Source organism: Mustelus asterias, chromosome 2 (genome assembly GCF_964213995.1).
Source record: "Mustelus asterias chromosome 2, sMusAst1.hap1.1, whole genome shotgun sequence".
NCBI lineage: Eukaryota > Metazoa > Chordata > Chondrichthyes > Carcharhiniformes > Triakidae > Mustelus > Mustelus asterias.
The window spans coordinates 3,166,677-3,184,773 of NC_135802.1; the positions used below are offsets into that span (position 1 = coordinate 3,166,677).

The following is an 18,097-nucleotide window of genomic DNA, read 5'->3' on the forward strand; positions in this document are numbered from 1 at the left end:
GAACGTCTGAGGATCGTGGGATTATATTCATTGGAGTTTAGGAGGTTGAGGGGAGATCTGATAGAAACTTACAAGATAATGAACGGCTTAGACAGGATGGACGTAGGGAAGTTGTTTCCATTAACAGGGGAGACGAGGACGCGGGGGCACAGCCTTAGAATAAAAGGGAGTCACTTTAGAACAGAGATGAGGAGAAATTTCTTCAGCCAGAGAGTGGTGGGTCTGTGGAATTCATTGCCACAGAGGGCTGTGGAGGCCGAGACGTTGAGCGTCTTCAAGACAGAAATTGATAAATTCTTGATTTCTCGAGGAATTAAGGGCTATGGGGAGAGAGCGGGTAAATGCAGTTGAAATCAACCATGATTGAATGGTGGAGTGGACTCGATGGGCCGAATGGCCTTACTTCTGCTCCTATGTCTTATGGTCTTATGGTTTTTATAGAACCTTAGTGAAGCTGCACTTGGAATATAGTGTTCAATTCTGGTCGCCACACTACCAGAAGAATGTGGAGGCTTTGGAGAGGGTACAGAAAAGATTTACCAGGATATTGCCTGGTATGGAGGGCATTAGATATGAGGAGAGGTTGAGGAAACTTGGTTTGTTCTCACTGGAGTGACGGAGGTTGAGGGGAGACCCGATAGAAGTCTACAGGATTATGAGAGGCATGGACAGAGTGGATAGTCAGAAGCTTTTTCCTTAGAGGGTGGAAGAGTCAATTACTAGGGGGCATAGGTTTAAGGTGCGAGGGACAAGTTTTAAAAGAGATGTACGAGGCAGATTTTTTACACAGAGAACATAGAACATAGAAAAGATACAGCACAAACAGGCCCTTCGGCCCACAAGTTGCGCCGAACATGTCCCTACCTCCTAGAGTGGTGGGAGTGTGGAAGAGAGTGGTGGGAGTGTGGAATGAGCTGCCGGATAAAGTGGTAAATGCGGGGTCACTTTTAACATTTAAGAAAAACTTGGACGGGTTCATGGATGAGAGGGGTGTGGATGGATATGGTCCAAGTGCAGGTCAGTGGGACTAGGCATAAAATGGTTCGGCACAGACAAGAAGGGCCAAAAGGCCTGTTTCTGAGCTGTAATTTTCTATGGTTCTATGGTTCTATGGTACTAGGCTTAACTATAACCCTCTATCTTACTAACCTCCATGAACTTATCCAAAAGTCTCTTAAAAGACCCTATCGAATCCGCCTCCACCACCACTACCGGCAGCTGATTCCACGCATCCACCACCCTCTGAGTGAAAAACCTACCCCTAACATCTCCTCTGTACCTACTCCCCAGCACCCTAAACCTGTGTCCTCTTGTGGCAACCATTACAGCCCTGGGTAAAAGCCTCTGAGTTTCCACTCTATCAATACCCCTCAACATCTTATACACCTCTATCAGGTCACCTCTCATCCTTCGCCTCTCCAAGGAGAAAAGACTGAGCTCTCTCAACCTAACCTCATAAGGCATGCTCCCCAACCCAGGCAACATCCTTGTAAATCTCCTCTACTAATGCTGATTTCCTTCAGCTCCTCACTAAAACTTGTTTCTCTCAGAATATCTGGTACATTATTCATGTCTTCCTTTCTGAAGACTAAAGCAAAGTATAAATTTAATTCCTCAGCCATTCCTTTTTAATTCCTCAGCCAGAGAGTGGTGGGGGCCTGGAACTCGTTGCCAGGGGAGGTAGTGGAAGCGGATACAGTAGTGACTTTTAAGGAACATCTTGACAAGTACATGAATAGGATGGGAATAGAGGGATACGGTCCCCGGAAGCGTAGGGGGTTTTAGTTAAGTCCAGCAGCATGGTCGGTGCAGGCTTGGAGGGCCAAAGGGCCTGTTCCTGTGCTGTAATTTTCTTTGTTCTTTGTTCGTTCTTAGGGACGAGTGACCATAATATGGTAGAATTCTTTATCAAGGTGGATAGTGATGTAGTTGATTCTGAGACCAGGGTCCTGAATCTCAATAAAGGGAACTATGATGGTATGAGGCATGAATTGGCCATGATGGACTGGGAAACATTACTGAAAGGAAAGACAGTGGACAGGCAATGGCAGGCATTTAAAGAATGAATAGCTGAACTAACTCCAGAAGTTATTTATTCCTGTTTGACGCAAGAGTGGTCAGGGAATTGTGGCCAAACCATGGCTCACAATGGAAATTAGAGAGAGTATCAGATTCAAGGAAGAAGCATACAAATGGGTAAGAAAAGGCAATAGGCCTGAGGATTAGAAACAGTTTAAAATTCAGCAAAGGAGGACCAAGGATTGATTAAGGGAAAAATAGAGTATGAAAGTAAGCTAGCGGGGAACATAAAAACTGACTAAAAGTTTCTATAGATATGTAAAGAGAAAAAGATTGACAAAAACGAATGTAGGCCCCTTACAGTCAGAAACGGGAGAATTCATAACGGGGAATAAAGAAATGGCTGGGAATTAAATTTGTACTTTGCTTCAGTCTTCACAAAGGAAGACATGAATAATGTACCAGAAGTGCTAAGAGAAACTGTTTCAGATAAAGCTCGGCACAACATCGTGGGCCAAAGGGCCTGTTCTGTGCTGTACTGTTCTATGTTCTAGAAACAAGTTTCAGTGAGGAGCTGAAGGAAACCAGCATTAGTAGAGAAATGGTTTTGGGGAAATTTGATGGTTTTGAACGTGGATAAATCTCCAGTTCCTGATAATCTTCATCCCAGAGTACTTAAGGAAGTGGCCCTGGAAATAGTAGATCCATTGGTAGTTATTTTCCAAAATTCTTTGGACTCTGGACTGATTCCTACAGATTGGAGGGTAGCTAATGTAAGCGCAGTATTCAAAAAGGGAGGTAGAGAGAAAACAGGGAACTATAGACCAGTGAGCCTAACGTCGGTACAGGGGAAGTTGCTGGAGTCCATTATCAAGGATTTCATAACTTAGCATTTGGAAGGCAGTGGTAAAATCAGACAAAGTCAGCATAGAAACATAGAAAAACTACAGCACAATACAGGCCCTTCAGCCCACAAAGTTGTGCCGAACATGTCCCTACCTTCGCAATTACTAGGCTTACCTATAACCCTCTATCTTACTAAGTTCCATGTACTTATCTAAAAGTCTCTTAAAAGACTCTATCGAACTATGGGTGGCACGGTGGCACAGTGGTTAGCACTGCTGCCTCACAGCTCCAGGGACCCGGGGCAGCACGGTAGCACAGTGGTTAGCACTGCTGATTCACAGCTCCAGGGACCTGGGTTCGATTCCCGGCTCGGGTCACTGTCTGTGTGGAGTTTGCACATTCTCCCCGTGTCTGCGTGGGTTTTCTCCGGGTGCTCCAGTTTCCTCCCACAGTCCAAAGATGAGTGGGTTAGGTTGATTGGCCAAACTCAATTGCCCCTTAGTGTCCCGGGATGCGTAGGTTAGAGGGATTAGCGGGTAAATATGTAGGGATACGGGGATAGGGCCTGGGTGGGATTGTGGTCGGTGCAGACTCGATGGGCCGAATGGCCTCTTTCTGCACTGTAGGGGTCCTATGGTTTCTATGGAATCCTCCTCCACCACCGTTGCTGGGAGCCCATTCCACGCACCCTGAGTGAAAAACATACCCCTGTACCTCTGTACCTACTTCCCAGCACCTTAAACCTGTGACCTCTTGTGTCAACCATTTCAGCCCTGGGAAAAACTGACTGTCCACTCGATCAATACCTCTCAACATCTTATACACCTCTATCAGCTCACCCCTCATCCTTCGTCTCTCCAAGGAGAAAAGGCTGAGCTCACTCAACCTTTCCTCATAAGGCATGCTCCCCAACCCAGGCAACATCCTTGTAAATCTCCTCTGCACCCTTTCTACGGCTTCCACATCCTTCCTGCAATGAGGCAACCAGAACTGAGCACAGTACTCCAAGTGTGGTCTGACCAGGGTCTTATATAGCGGCAACATTATCTCACGACTCCTAAACTCAATTCCTCGTTTGATGAAGGCCAGTATACCATACGCCTTCTTAACCACAGCCTCAACCTGCACAGCTGCTTTGAGTGTCCTATGAACTCGGACCCCAAGATCCTTCTGATCTTCCACTCTGCCAAGAGTCCTACCATTAATATTATATTCCGCCATCCTATTTGACCTGCCAAAATGAACCACCTCACACTTATCTGGGTTGAACTCCATCTGCCACTTCTCCGCCCAGTCTTACATCCTATCAATGTCTCCCTGCAACTGCTGACATTCCTCCAGACTATCCACAACACCTCCAACTTTTGTGTCATCAGCAAACTTACCAACCCATCCCTCCACTTCCTCATCCAGGTCATTTATAAAAATCACAAAGAGTAAGGGTCCCGGAACAGATCCCTGGGGCACTCCACTGGTGACCGACCTCCATTCAGAATATGACCCATCTATAACCACTCTTTGCCTTCTGTGGGCAAGCCAGTTCTGGATCCGCAAAGCAATGTCTCCTTGGATCCCATGCCCCCTCACTTTCTCAATAAGCCTTGCATGGGGCACCTTATCAAATGCCTTGCTAAAGTCCATATATACTACATCTACTGCTCTTCCTTCATCAATGTGTTTCGTCATATCCTCAAAAAATTCAACCAGGCTCGTAAGGCATGATCTGCCTTTTACAAAGCCATGCTGACTATTCTTAATCATATTATACCTTTCCAAATATTCATAAATCCTGTCTCTCAGGATCTTCTCCATCAACTTACCAACCACTGAGGTTAGACTCACTGGTCTATAATTTCCAGGGCTATCTCTACTCCCTTTCTTGAATAAAGGAACAACATCCGCAATCCTCCAATCCTCCGGAACCTCTCCCGTCTCCATTGATGATGCAAAGATCATCGCTAGAGGCTCTGCAATCTCCTCCCTCGCCTCCCACAGTAGCCTGGGGTACATCTCATCCGGTCCCGGCGACTTATCTAACTTGATGCTTTTCAAAAGCTCCAACACATCCTCTTTCTTAATATCTACATGCTCAAGCTTTTCAGTCCGCTGCAAGTCTGCACTACAACCACCAAGATCCTTTTCCATCGTGAATACTGAAGTAAAGTATTCATTAAATACCTCTGCTATTTCCATACAAACTTTCCCATCGTCACACTTGATAGGTCCTATTCGTTCACGTCTTACCCTCTTGCTCTTCACATACTTGTAGAATGCCTTGGGGTTTTCCTTAATCCGGCCTGCCAAGGCCTTCTCGTGACCCCTTCTGGCTCTCCTAATTTCCTTCTTAAGATCCTTCCTATTAGCCGTATACTCTTCTAGATCTCTAACATTGCCTAGCTCCCGGAACCTTTTGTAAGCTTTTCTTTTCTTCTTGACTAGATTCATTACAGTCTTTGTACACCACGGTTCCTGTAACCTACCATAACTTCCCTGCCTCATTGAAACGTTGCTATGCAGAACTCCAGCCAAATATTCCCTGAAAATTTGCCACATTTCTTCTGTACATTTCCCTGAGAAAACCTCTTTCCAATTTAAGCCTCCAATTTCCTGCCTGATAGCCTCATAATTCCCCTTACTCCAATTAAACACTTTTCTAACTTGTCTGATCCTATCTCTCTCCAATGCTATTGTAAAGGAGATAGAATGATGATCACTATCTCCAAAATGCTCTCCCACTGAGAGATCTGACACCTGACCAGGTTCATTTCCCAATACCAAATCAAATACAGCCTCTCCTCTTGTAGGCTTGGATTTACAAAAGGGAAATCAGGCTTGGAATTCTTTGGGGATGTCACTAGTAGAGTTGACCAAGGAGAACAAGTGGATGTGGTTTATTTAGACACTAGAGTAGGCCGTTCAGCCCTTCGAGCCTGCTGCGCCAATCATTTTGATCATTGAATTCAATATCCTGATCCCCCCTCCCCCCCATATCCCTTGATCTCTTTAGCCCCAAGAGCAAAATCTAATTTCTTCTTGAAATCAGACAACGTTTTGCCTCAACTACGTTCTGTGGGAGTGAATTCCACACATTCACCACCCTCTGGGTGAAGAAATTTCTCACCTCAGTTCTAAAAGGTTTACCCCTTATCCTCAAACTATGACCCCTAGTTCTGGACTCCCCCCACCATTGGGAACATTCTTTCTGAATCGACCCTGTCTAACCCTGTTAGAATTTTATAAGTTTCTATGAGATTCCCTCTCACTCTTCTAAACTCCAATGAATATAATCCTAACCAACTTAGTCTCTCCTCATATGACAGACCTGCCATCCCAGGAATCAGCCTGGTAAACCTTCACTGCGCTCCCTCTACAGCAAGGACATCCTTCCTCAGATAAGGACACCAAAACTGCACACAGTACTCCAGGTGTGGTCACACCAACGCCCTGTACAATTGCAGCAACACATCCCTATCCCTATACTCAAATCCTCTCGCTATGAAGGCCAACATACCATTTGCCTTCTTTACTGCCTGCTGTACCTGTGCGCTTACTTTCAGCGACTGATGCACGAGGACTCCAAGGTCTCGCTGAGTATCCACCTCTCTCAATTTACGCCCATTCAAGTAATAATCTGTCTTCCTATTATTGCTCCCAAAGTGGATAACCTCACATTTATCCACATTATACTGCATCTGCCATGCAGATACCCACACACTCAGCCTGTCCAAATCACGCTGAAGCATCTCTGCATCCTCCTCACAGCTCACCCTCCCACCCAACTTTGTATCATCTGCAAATTCGGAGATAATGCATTCAGTTCCCTCGTCCAAATCATTAATATGTCATGTGAACAATTGGGGTCCCAGCACAGATCCCTGCGGAACCCCACTGCCTGCCAACTCTTTGCTTCCTATCTGCTAACCAGCTTTCTATCCATCTCAAGACATTACCCACAATCCCATGTGCTTTAACTTTACACAGTAGTCTGTTATGTGAGACCCTGTCGAAAGCCTCCTGAAAGTCTAAATAAACCACATCCACTGGTTCTCCTCGGTCAACTCTACTAGTTACATCCTCAAAGAATTCCAATAAATTCGTCAAGCCTGATTTCCCTTTTGTAAATCCATGCTGACTTTGTCTGATTATACCACTGCCTTCCAAATGCTGAGTTATGAAATCCTTGATAATGGACTCGAGCAACTTCCCCAGTACCGATGTTAGGCTCACTGGTCTGTAGTTCCCTGTTTTCTCTCTACCTCCCTTTTTGAATAGTGGGCTTACATTAGTTACCGTCCAATCTGTTGGAACTATTCCAGAGTCCAAAGAATTTTGGAAAATAACCACCAACGGATCTACTATTTCCAGGGCCATTTCCTTCAGTACTCTGGGATGAAGATTATCAGGACCTGGAGATTTATTCACCTTCAATCCCAACAATTTCCCCAAAACCATTTCTCTACTAATGCTGACATGTTTCTCTCAGCACTTCTGGTACATTATTCATGTTTTCCTTTGTGAAGACTGAAGCAAAGTACAAATTTAATTCCCAGCCATTTCATTTTTCCCGTTATGAATTCTCCCGTTTCTGACTGTAAGGGGTGTTTTTCACCACCACCTTCTCAAGGGCAACTACGGATGGGCAGTAAATGCTGGCCAGCCAGCGACGCCCATGTCCCATGAATAACAAAAAACTAGATAGAATCCTGATTAACGAGGGGGTGAAAGGTTATCAGGGGTTGGCAGGAGGTTATAATCAGATCAGCCATGATCTTGTTGAATGATCTAGCAGGCACAAGAGGCTGAGTGGCCTCCTCCTGTTCCTAATTGATATGTTTGTATGATTGCCTATCCCGAGGTGCTGACTCAGCAATATGCAGCTTCCGGGGTGCATGGGTGAGGTCCGCTTCTCACCGAGGGGATCAGAGTTCTGCTGCGCTCTGAGCAGTGCCCCTGGAGTGAGGCAACTCTCACCCTGACCAGCAGCAATAATCCAACACCATGAGGAGTTGTCAGAATTGTCTTCGAGGGTTCAGAAATGTCAGATCAATCTCCCAGATGCGGTTGTTGATGAGTTATAAAATGCTGGATCTGTGAAAAGGCTGTCTGACCCTGTCAGTCAGCTGAAGATGGGAGATTGCCTGTTGAACACGCCAGGAAGAAGTCCATAGAGAGTTGGAAAATCAGGCTTGACTTTTCCTTCAGTCTGAATTCTGGAATGAAAGAACTTAGGGACAGGAGGCCATTCAGCTTCTTCTGCCATTCCATCATATCATGGCTGATCTCTGGCCAAGCACCAATCAGCTGCCTCAATTTGCCTGATAGCCCTTAACATTGTTGGTTCAAAAGACTGATCTATTGGTTAAGAAGGCGTATGGTGTGCTGGCCTTTACTAATCAAGGGATTGAGTTTAGGAGTCCGGGGATAATGATGCAGCTATATAAGACCCTCGTCAGACCCCACTTGGAGTACTGTGCTCAGTTCTGGTCGCCTCACTATAGGAAGGATGTGGAAAAGATTGAAAGGGTGCAGAGGAGATTTACAAGGATGTTGCCTGGATTGAGTGGCATGCCTTACGAGGATAGGCTGAGGGAGCTCGGTTTTCTTTCCTTGGAGAGACAAAGGATGAGAGGAGACCTAAAAGAGGTATATAAGATGTTGAGAGGCATAGATCGGGTGGACTCTCAGAGGCTTTTTCCCAGGGTGGAAATGGCTGCTACGAGAGGACACAGGTTTAAGGTGCTGGGGGGTAGGTACAGGGGAAATGTTAGGGATAAGTTTTTCACACAGAGGGTGGTGGACGAGTGGAATCGGCTGCCGTCAGTGGTGGTGGAGGCAAACTCAATAGGGTCTTTTAAGAGACTCCTGGATGAGTACATGGAGCTTAATAGGATAGAGGGTTATAGGTAGGTCTAGAAGGTAGGGATATGTTCGGCACAACTTGTGGGCCGAAGAGCCTGTTTGTGCTGTAGTTTTTCTATGTTTCTATTTGGGAGGTTTTGAGAGAAATTCCAGAGTATAAAGTCCAACAGCTAAAAGTTAGAACTGGACACCAAACAAACGTTGTTTCTGATTTTGGGTCACCCCGCGATACCTGACCTCCTTTAACAATGCCTTCATCTCATCCACATCCCCATCGAAGGCTGCTTCCAACATCCGGTTCTTGCGTTTCTGCTCCTCCTGTCTCTGCTTTCGTTCCTTCTCTTCTTTTTCACGTTCTTTTGCAGCTGCTTCCTGCTCTCTCTTCACCAGAACAACAAAGGCCTAGTGTACACAGACAGGAGGTTAATCAAAACTCACAAAACCCCGATCGATCAGAATCCAACACAGTAAATCAGCCAACAAGGCCAACTGAACCCTATCCATTCCAGCAATCCAGATGGTTTCGTATTCAAGCCAGAAGGTCATGGATCCAATTTCAAGCAACAGATACAAGAGCATGCCCGAGGGAGTGCCGCACTGCCAGGGGGTCAGTACTGAGGGAGTGCCGCACTGTCAGAGGGTCAGTGCTGAGGGAGTGCCGCACTGTCAGAGGGTCAGTACTGAGGGAGTGCCGCACTGTCAGAGGGTCAGTACTGAGGGAGTGCCGCACTGTCAGAGGGTCAGTGCTGAGGGAGTGCCGCACTGTCAGAGGGTCAGTACTGAGGGAGTGCTGCACTGTCAGAGGGTCAGTACTGAGGGAGTGCTGCACTGTCAGAGGGTCAGTACTGAGGGAGTGCCGCACTGTCAGAGGGTCAGTGCTGAGGGAGTGCCGCACTGTCAGAGGGTCAGTACTGAGGGAGTGCTGCACTGTCAGAGGGTCAGTACTGAGGGAGTGCTGCACTGTCAGAGGGTCAGTACTGAGGGAGTGCCGCACTGTCAGAGGGTCAGTACTGAGGGAGTGCCGCACTGTCAGAGGGTCAGTACTGAGGGAGTGCCGCACTGTCAGAGGGTCAGTGCTGAGGGAGTGCCGCACTGTCAGAGGGTCAGTACTGAGGGAGTGCCGCACTGTCAGAGGGTCAGTGCTGAGGGAGTGCCGCACTGTCAGAGGGTCAGTACTGAGGGAGTGCTGCACTGTCAGAGAGTCAGTACTGAGGGAGTGCCGCACTGTCAGAGGGTCAGTACTGAGGGAGTGCTACACTGTCAGAGGGTCAGTACCGAGGGAGTGCCGCACTGCCAGGGGGTCAGTACTGAGGGAGTGCCACACTGTCAGAGGGTCAGTACTGAGGGAGTGCTGCACTGTCAGAGGGTCAGTACTGAGGGAGTGCCGCACTGTCAGAGGGTCAGTACTGAGGGAGTGCTGCACTGTCAGAGGGTCAGTACCGAGGGAGTGCCGCACTGCCAGGGGATCAGTACTGAGGGACTGCCACACTGCCAGGGGGACAGTACTGAGGGAGTGCCACATTGTTAGAGGGTCAGTACTGAGGGAGTGCTGCACTGTCAGAGGGTCAGTACTGAGGGAGTGCCGCACTGTCAGAGGGTCAGTACTGAGGGAGTGCTGCACTGTCAGAGGGTCAGTACTGAGGGAGTGCTGCACTGTCAGAGGGTCAGTGCTGACCCTCTGACAGTGCGGCACTCCCTCAGTACTGACCCTCTGACAGTGCAGCACTCCCTCAGTACTGACCCTCTAACAATGTGGCACTCCCTCAGTACTGTCCCCCTGGCAGTGTGGCAGTCCCTCAGTACTGATCCCCTGGCAGTGCGGCACTCCCTCGGTACTGACCCTCTGACAGTGCAGCACTCCCTCAGTACTGACCCTCTGTCATAAGGTCAGTACTGAGGGAGTGCCGCACTGTCAGAGGGTCAGTACTGAGGGAGTGCCGCACTGTCAGAGGGTCAATACCGAGGGAGTGCCGTACTGTCAGAGGGTCAGTGCTGAGGGAGTGCCGCACTGTCAGAGGGTCAGTGCTGAGGGAGTGCCGCACTGTCAGAGGGTCAGTGCTGAGGGAGTGCCGCACTGTCAGAGGGTCAGTACTGAGGGAGTGCCGCACTGTCAGAGGGTCAGTGCTGAGGGAGTGCCGCACTGTCAGAGGGTCAGTGCTGAGGGAGTGCCGCACTGTCAGAGGGTCAGTGCTGAGGGAGTGCCGCACTGTCAGAGGGTCAGTGCTGAGGGAGTGCTGCACTGTCAGAGGGTCAGTACTGAGTGAGTGCCGCACTGTCAGAGGGTCAGTACTGAGGGAGTGCAGCACTGTCAGAGGGTCAGTACTGAGGGAGTGCTACACTGTCAGAGGGTCAGTACCGAGGGAGTGCCGCACTGCCAGGGGGTCAGTACTGAGGGAGTGCCACACTGTCAGAGGGTCAGTACTGAGGGAGTGCCGCACTGTCAGAGGGTCAGTACTGAGGGAGTGCCGCACTGTCAGAGGGTCAGTACTGAGGGAGTGCTGCACTGTCAGAGGGTCAGTACCGAGGGAGTGCCGCACTGCCAGGGGGTCAGTACTGAGGGACTGCCACACTGCCAGGGGGACAGTACTGAGGGAGTGCCACATTGTTAGAGGGTCAGTACTGAGGGAGTGCTGCACTGTCAGAGGGTCAGTACTGAGGGAGTGCCGCACTGTCAGAGGGTCAGTACTGAGGGAGTGCTGCACTGTCAGAGGGTCAGTACTGAGGGAGTGCTGCACTGTCAGAGGGTCAGTGCTGAGGGAGTGCCGCACTGTCATAAGGTCAGTACTGAGGGAGTGCCGCACTGTCAGAGGGTCAGTACTGAGGGAGTGCTGCACTGTCAGAGGGTCAGTACTGAGGGAGTGCCGCACTGTCAGAGGGTCAGTACTGAGGGAGTGCCGCACTGTCAGAGGGTCAGTACTGAGGGAGTGCCGCACTGTCAGAGGGTCAATACCGAGGGAGTGCCGTACTGTCAGAGGGTCAGTGCTGAGGGAGTGCCGCACTGTCAGAGGGTCAGTGCTGAGGGAGTGCCGCACTGTCAGAGGGTCAGTGCTGAGGGAGTGCCGCACTGTCAGAGGGTCAGTACCGAGGGAGTGCCGCACTGTCAGAGGGTCAGTGCTGAGGGAGTGCCGCACTGTCAGTGGGTCAGTGCTGAGGGAGTGCCGCACTGTCAGAGGGTCAGTGCTGAGGGAGTGCCGCACTGTCAGAGGGTCAGTACTGAGTGAGTGCCGCACTGTCAGAGGGTCAGTACTGAGGGAGTGCCGCACTGTCAGAGGGTCAGTACTGAGGGAGTGCAGCACTGTCAGAGGGTCAGTACTGAGGGAGTGCCGCACTGTCAGAGGGTGAGTGCTGAGGGAGTGCCGCACTGTCAGAGGGTCAGTACTGAGGGAGTCCTCATAAGATTATGAGGGGTATGGACAGGGTGAGTAGGGAGCAGCTGTTCCCCTGGGTTGAGGGGTTAGTCACGAGGGGGCAGTTTTAGGGTGAGGTGCGGAGATTGAGAGGAAATTTGAGAAAAAGCTTTTTCACTCAGAGGGTGGTGGGAATCTGGAATGCGCTGCCTGGGAAGGTGGTGGAGGCCGCAATCTCTACTTTAAAAAATATTTGGATGAGCACTTGAAATATCATAACATTCAAGGAAATTGGACAAGTGCAGGAAAATGGCATTGGAGCCTTTAGTGGTAGATATTGTCGGTGGAGACTCGATGGGCCGAATGGCCTTTTCTGCACTGTGTGACTCTATGACTCTGCAAATCTTGACCAGGAAGTTGGAAGTAGAGAGAGTACAGGGTGTGTGGAAGGACATGAAATGGGTATCCATGGGTGTAACATGCAGGGAGTGGGGAAGGGGTTGTTTGTGGGTGAGGGTATTCTCCCAGGCTATCGTTCTCCAACCTCTCTCTGAAGTTTCTCCATTAATTCTTCATAGTTCTCCTTCTCCTTCAGACGCTTGGTCCTTTCCTTCCGTGCGAGAAACTGCCGGCATGCACATTGGATGATGATGGCAGACCGGTCTGTGGAAAGATACAAAGTTCAAACATATTCCATTCATTTCCCTTAGCTGCATCATTAATATATATTGTGAATAGCTGGGGTCCCAGCACCGGTCCCTGTGGCACCCCACTAGTTACTGCCTGCCAATTTGAAATGCACCCATTAATTCCTACTCTTTGTTTCCTCTCTGCCAGCCAGTTTTCTATCCATCTCAATACACTTCCCCCAATCCCATGCGCTTTAATTTTATATGCTAATCTCATGTGGTAACCCTTGTTGAAAACCTTCTGAAAGTCTAAATAAACCACATCCACTGGCTCCCCCTCATCAACTCTACTGGTTACATCCTTGAAGAATTCCAGTAGATTTGTTAAGCATGATTTCCCTTTCGTAAATCCATGCTGACTCTGTTGATTTGATTTATTATTGTCACATGTATTAACATACAGTGAAAAGTATTGTTTCTTGCGCGCTATACAGACAAAGCATACCGTTCATAGAGAAGGAGAGAGTGCAGAATATAGTGTTACAGTCACAGCTAGGGTGGAGAGAAAGATCAACTAAATGCAAGGTCAGTCCATTCAAACGTCTGACAGCAGCAGGGAAGAAGCTGTTCTTGAGTCGGTTGGTTCGTGACCTCAGGCTTTTGTATCTTTTTCCCGACGGAAGAAGGTGGAAGAGAGAATGTCCGGGGTGCGTGGGATCCTTAATTATGCTGGCTGCTTTGCCGAGGCAGCGGGAAGTGTAGACAGAGTCAATGGATGGGAGTCTGGCTTGCATGATGGATTGGGCTACATTCATGACCTTTTGTAGTTTCTTGCGGTCTTGGGCAGAGCAAGAGCCAATACCAAGCTGTGATACAACCAGAAAGAATGCTTTCTATGGTGCATCTGTAAAACAAAGAACAAAGAGAACAAAGAACAATACAGCACAGGAACAGGCCCTTCGGCCCTCCAAGCCCGTGCCGCTCCATGGTCCAAACTCGACCATTCTTTTGTATCCCTCCATTCCCACTCCGTTCATGTGGCTATCTAGATAAGTCTTAAACATTCCCAGTGTGTCCGCCTCCACCACCTTGCCCGGCAGCGCATTCCAGGCCCCCACCACCCTCTGTGTAAAATATGTCCTTCTGATATCTGTGTTAAACCTCCCCCCCTTCACCTTGAACCCATGACCCCTCGTGAACGTCACCACCGACCTGGGGAAAAGCTTCCCACCGTTCACCCTATCTATGCCTTTCATAATCTTATACACCTCTATTAAGTCTCCCCTCATCCTCCGTCTTTCCAGGGAGAACAAACCCAGTTTACCCAATCTCTCCTCATAACTAAGCCCCTCCATACCAGGCAACATCTGGTAAACCTCCTCTGTACTCTCTCCAAAGCCTCCACGTCCTTCTGGTAGTGTGGCGACCAGAACTGGACGCTGTATTCCAAATGCGGCCGAACCAACGTTCTATACATCTGCAACATCAGACCCCAATACTCTATGCCCCGTCCTATAAAGGCAAGCATGCCATATGCCTTCTTCACCACCTTCTCCACCTGTGACGTCACCTTCAAGGATCTGTGGACTTGCACACCCAGGTCCCTCATAGAATCATAGAAACCCTACAGTACAGAAAGAGGCCATTCGGCCCATCGAGTCTGCACCGACCACAATCCCACCCAGGCCCTACCCTCATATCCCACCCACTAATCCCTCTAATCTACGCATCTCAGGACACTAAGGGGCAATTTTAGCATGGCCAATCAACCTAACCCGCACATCTTTGGACTGTGGGAGGAAACCGGAGCACCCGGAGGAAACCCACGCAGACACGAGGAGAATGTGCAAACCACACAGACAGTGACCCAAGCCGGGAATCGAACCCAGGTCCCTGGAGCTGTGAAGCAGCAGTGCTAACCACTGTGCTACCGTGCCGCCCTCTGCGTATCTACACCCTTTATGGTTCTGCCATTTATCGTATAGCTCCTCCCTACATTAGTTCTACCAAAATGCATCACTTCACATTTATCAGGATTGAACTCCATCTGCCATTTCTTTGCCCAAATTTCCAGCCTATCTATATCCTTCTGTAGCCTCTGACAATGTTCCTCACTATTTGCAAGTCCTGCCAATTTTGTGTCGTCCGCAAACTTACTGATCACCCCAGTTACACCTTCTTCCAGATCGTTTATATAAATCACAAACAGCAGAGGTGCCCATACAGAGCCCTGCGAAAATTGGGTGAGTTGGTGAGAGTCGGGCAAAGAATGCATTGAGCTCATTGGGGAGGGGTGCGTTGTTGCTGGTGATTCTACATGCCTTCAGACACGGAAAGGGAACAAGGATGATGACAACCCACATGAAGAAGCCATTGCATGGGCATAGACCTGGTCAATGTGTCCATGAGACCTTACAGCAACAAGACTCCAAAGTGATGAAGGTTATGATGAGGTCATTCAAGCAGAGTAAACATCAAGACTGTCTTCATAATCCTCAACATCTCAGCGGAGGACACAAATCCCCAAAAAAGTAGTCACAATCGTACACAACAATGACCTCATCCTCGGAGGGCTAAGCAGTTTAAGGAGTAAGCGGCCATTCTGTGGTGTGATAGGAACTCCACTTTTCAACCTTTGCCCAGATGAGGTGATGATGGGGTGGACAAATCCTTGCCGACTGTGCCACCGAATTTGATGAGCTACTTATTGTGCATAAATAATGAGCTGAAAAGCAGACGATCTGGTGAGAGAACCTTCTCCACCCAACAGGGAGCACGCCAACTTTCCTGCTCACCACCAAACCTAACCTCGGCAATGGAACATTCCGCCAGGGGACTTTCCCACTGCACTGTTCACACGCAGGTACACCTGTTTATAATGTGGCCTGACCCCAACCGAGATTTTGACGGGAAGGAACTTCAAACACAACTTCCAATTCTGCCAAAAAGGTTGGTAACCAAAGATTACTTAACCATCCAAACAAAAGAACAGTCAGCAGATAGAAGCAGTGGATTGGCAATGGAGCAATAGAATGGAAGGACCCGGGGTTCGATTCCCGGCTTGGGTCACTGTCTGTGTGGAGTTTGCACGTTCTCCCCGTGTCTGCGTGGGTTTCCTCCGGGTGCTCCGGTTTCCTCCCACAGTCCGAAAGACGTGCTGGTTAGTTGCATTGGCCGTGCAAAATTCTCTCTCAGTGTACCCAAACAGGCACCGGAGTGTGGCAACTTGGGGATTTTCACAGTAACTTCATTGCAGCATTAACGTAAGCCTACTTGTGACACTAATAAATAAACTTTTTTTAAAAACTTCTAAAAAAGTGAATGGGGATGGAGAGGGAAATGGGGGAAGGACGAGGGGAGTGGCGGAAGGGTTGGAGGGGAGTGAGGGAAGGGATCAGGAGTTGGTGGGAGTTTGCATGTGGGTGTGATGGAGGGAAGAGTGTGTGTCCTTTGGGGGTTGGATGGGGTAATTAAAGTTTATGTATTAATGTCACAAGTAGGCTTACATTAACATCGCGATGAAGTTACTGTGAAAATCCTCTCGTCGCCACACTCCGGCACCTGTTCGGGTAACACTGAGGGAGAATTTAGCATGGCCAATCCACTTAACCAGCACGTCTTTCAGACTGCGGGAGGAAACCAGAGCACCCGGAGGAAACCCACGCAGACACGGGGAGAATGTGGAAACTCCACACAGACAGTGACCCAAGCCGGGAATCGAACCCGGGTCCCTGGTGCTGTGAGGCAGCAGTGCTAACCACTGCGCTACCGTGCCGCCTCATTAGGGACAGGGAGACAATTGGAGTGTAGGAAGTGGTGATGCCAATGGGAGAGTGCTATCTTGAGGCTGTGAAAAGTGCTATCTAAATGCAGTTCCTTTTTAGATTTTGCCCTTCTAGGTATTTGGGATGTGGTCTGTCCTGGTTTTACTAAATATAAAGAAGAGATATAAAGAGTGAAGGTAGTGATTGACACACCCTCTTCCCCCTCAATAGCATGGTGATCTCACCACCATCTTGGTACCTGCGTGTTTACAAAGCACTGACTTCAAACTCTACATTCTCTCAAAGCAATCAAAGTTGGCACTGCCCAAGGGGCACCACTCCTTGCCCATGACCTCCTGGGGGGGCCTCAATGGCCTCCAGTTCTACCGGTGAGGCCATCATGTCTGGTCCTCATTGATGGGGGAGCATAGGTTACCCTCACCGGAGAGAACTTCCCCTGGCGAGGTCACACAGGCACATGAGCCCGGGCTTGCTAATTCCATTGAAATTCCATTTAAATTCTATATAAATAATCTATTCAACCTCGCGCCAGAAATGGGTGAGGGGCTGATCATGCCGGAAATCGGGCCTGAACCTGATTTCTCCGCTCTCTCACGCTCTTACCGGCTCGCCCCCGCCTTTAGGCTGGGGGTGCACACTGGTAAGATTGTCCCCAAAGTCTCTCATCGATTCTTTCACACTCTGTTTTGATCAGCCTGGTTTATCTTTTACGCAGCTCGTATCTGTGTGCGTGGACGGTTCTGCCATTGGATGCTCTGGATGGTGATGGGGCTAATTGTGATGGACAAGGGGCCTTGTCCTGCTCTGTCTGACTGACACTCAGACCGTTCTCAGGACTCAGTCTTTGTCTGCTTATCTATTGCTTCAGTGCTGGATTCTGGTTCTTGATCTTCAGCTCCCCCTTCTGGTTCAGAGTTGTGTTTCATGTTTCCTGCAGGAATTTCCATTTCTCCCGTACTCTTGTCCATTTGGAGTCTGTACTATAAGGAGACCTTGGTTCCTCTGTGATTTCTGTGACCGGCAGGATTCCAGATCCCTTCCTGCAGAATCCTCAGTCTCTCTCCCGTGTTCAGCTCGGACAGAAGTTGGGTATCTCTGTCTAAGTCTTCTCCTGTCTCAGAATGAGCAGGTCCTGCACATTGTAACTTACTGACTGTGAGAACTACAGTTGGGGCAAAGTTGGGAGCTTTGATCTTAGTCTTCACTCCATCAGGAGATGAACCAATGCCCTGTGATGGAGTATTCCTGAAATCCAGCAGGACCAGGTCAGGGTCTCTCCCATCTGCCTTGGCCTTCCTCCACAAGTGTTTTAAGGTCTGCACAGTACGTTTCACCATTCCATTGGATTATGGATATTTGGGGTGTGACACAGTGCGGTGAAGCTCCCAGCCCTGGGTGAATCTGGGAAACTCAGTGCCTCAGCATTGTGGAGCACCGCCTGCGATAGCCATAGCGAGCAAAGATTTATTTCCAATGATTTATTCCAGTGTTGCTCTTATTATCCTTTCTCAGCAGCACAGATTTAAAAACATTGAGTAACAATCGACTGCTATCAAATATGAACTAGTCCACTTTAATTTCCTGCCAGGGTCTCTCTGGAACATTGTGTGGT

At 48.8% G+C, this 18,097-nt stretch overlaps 1 protein-coding gene across 1 annotated transcript in view; it reads right to left on the bottom strand.

The window, feature by feature from the left end:
• The window catches only part of LOC144504645 (IQ motif and ankyrin repeat domain-containing protein 1-like), a 137,147-nt gene extending 128,123 nt beyond the window's left edge, over positions 1–9,024 (bottom strand). The window contains exon 1 of the mRNA XM_078230330.1: positions 8,962–9,024. Coding sequence (XP_078086456.1) covers positions 8,962–9,018 — 57 coding nt within the window. The 5' untranslated portion in view covers positions 9,019–9,024. The remainder of the gene's footprint in view (positions 1–8,961) is intronic.
• Positions 9,025–18,097: the final 9,073 nt, after the last annotated feature.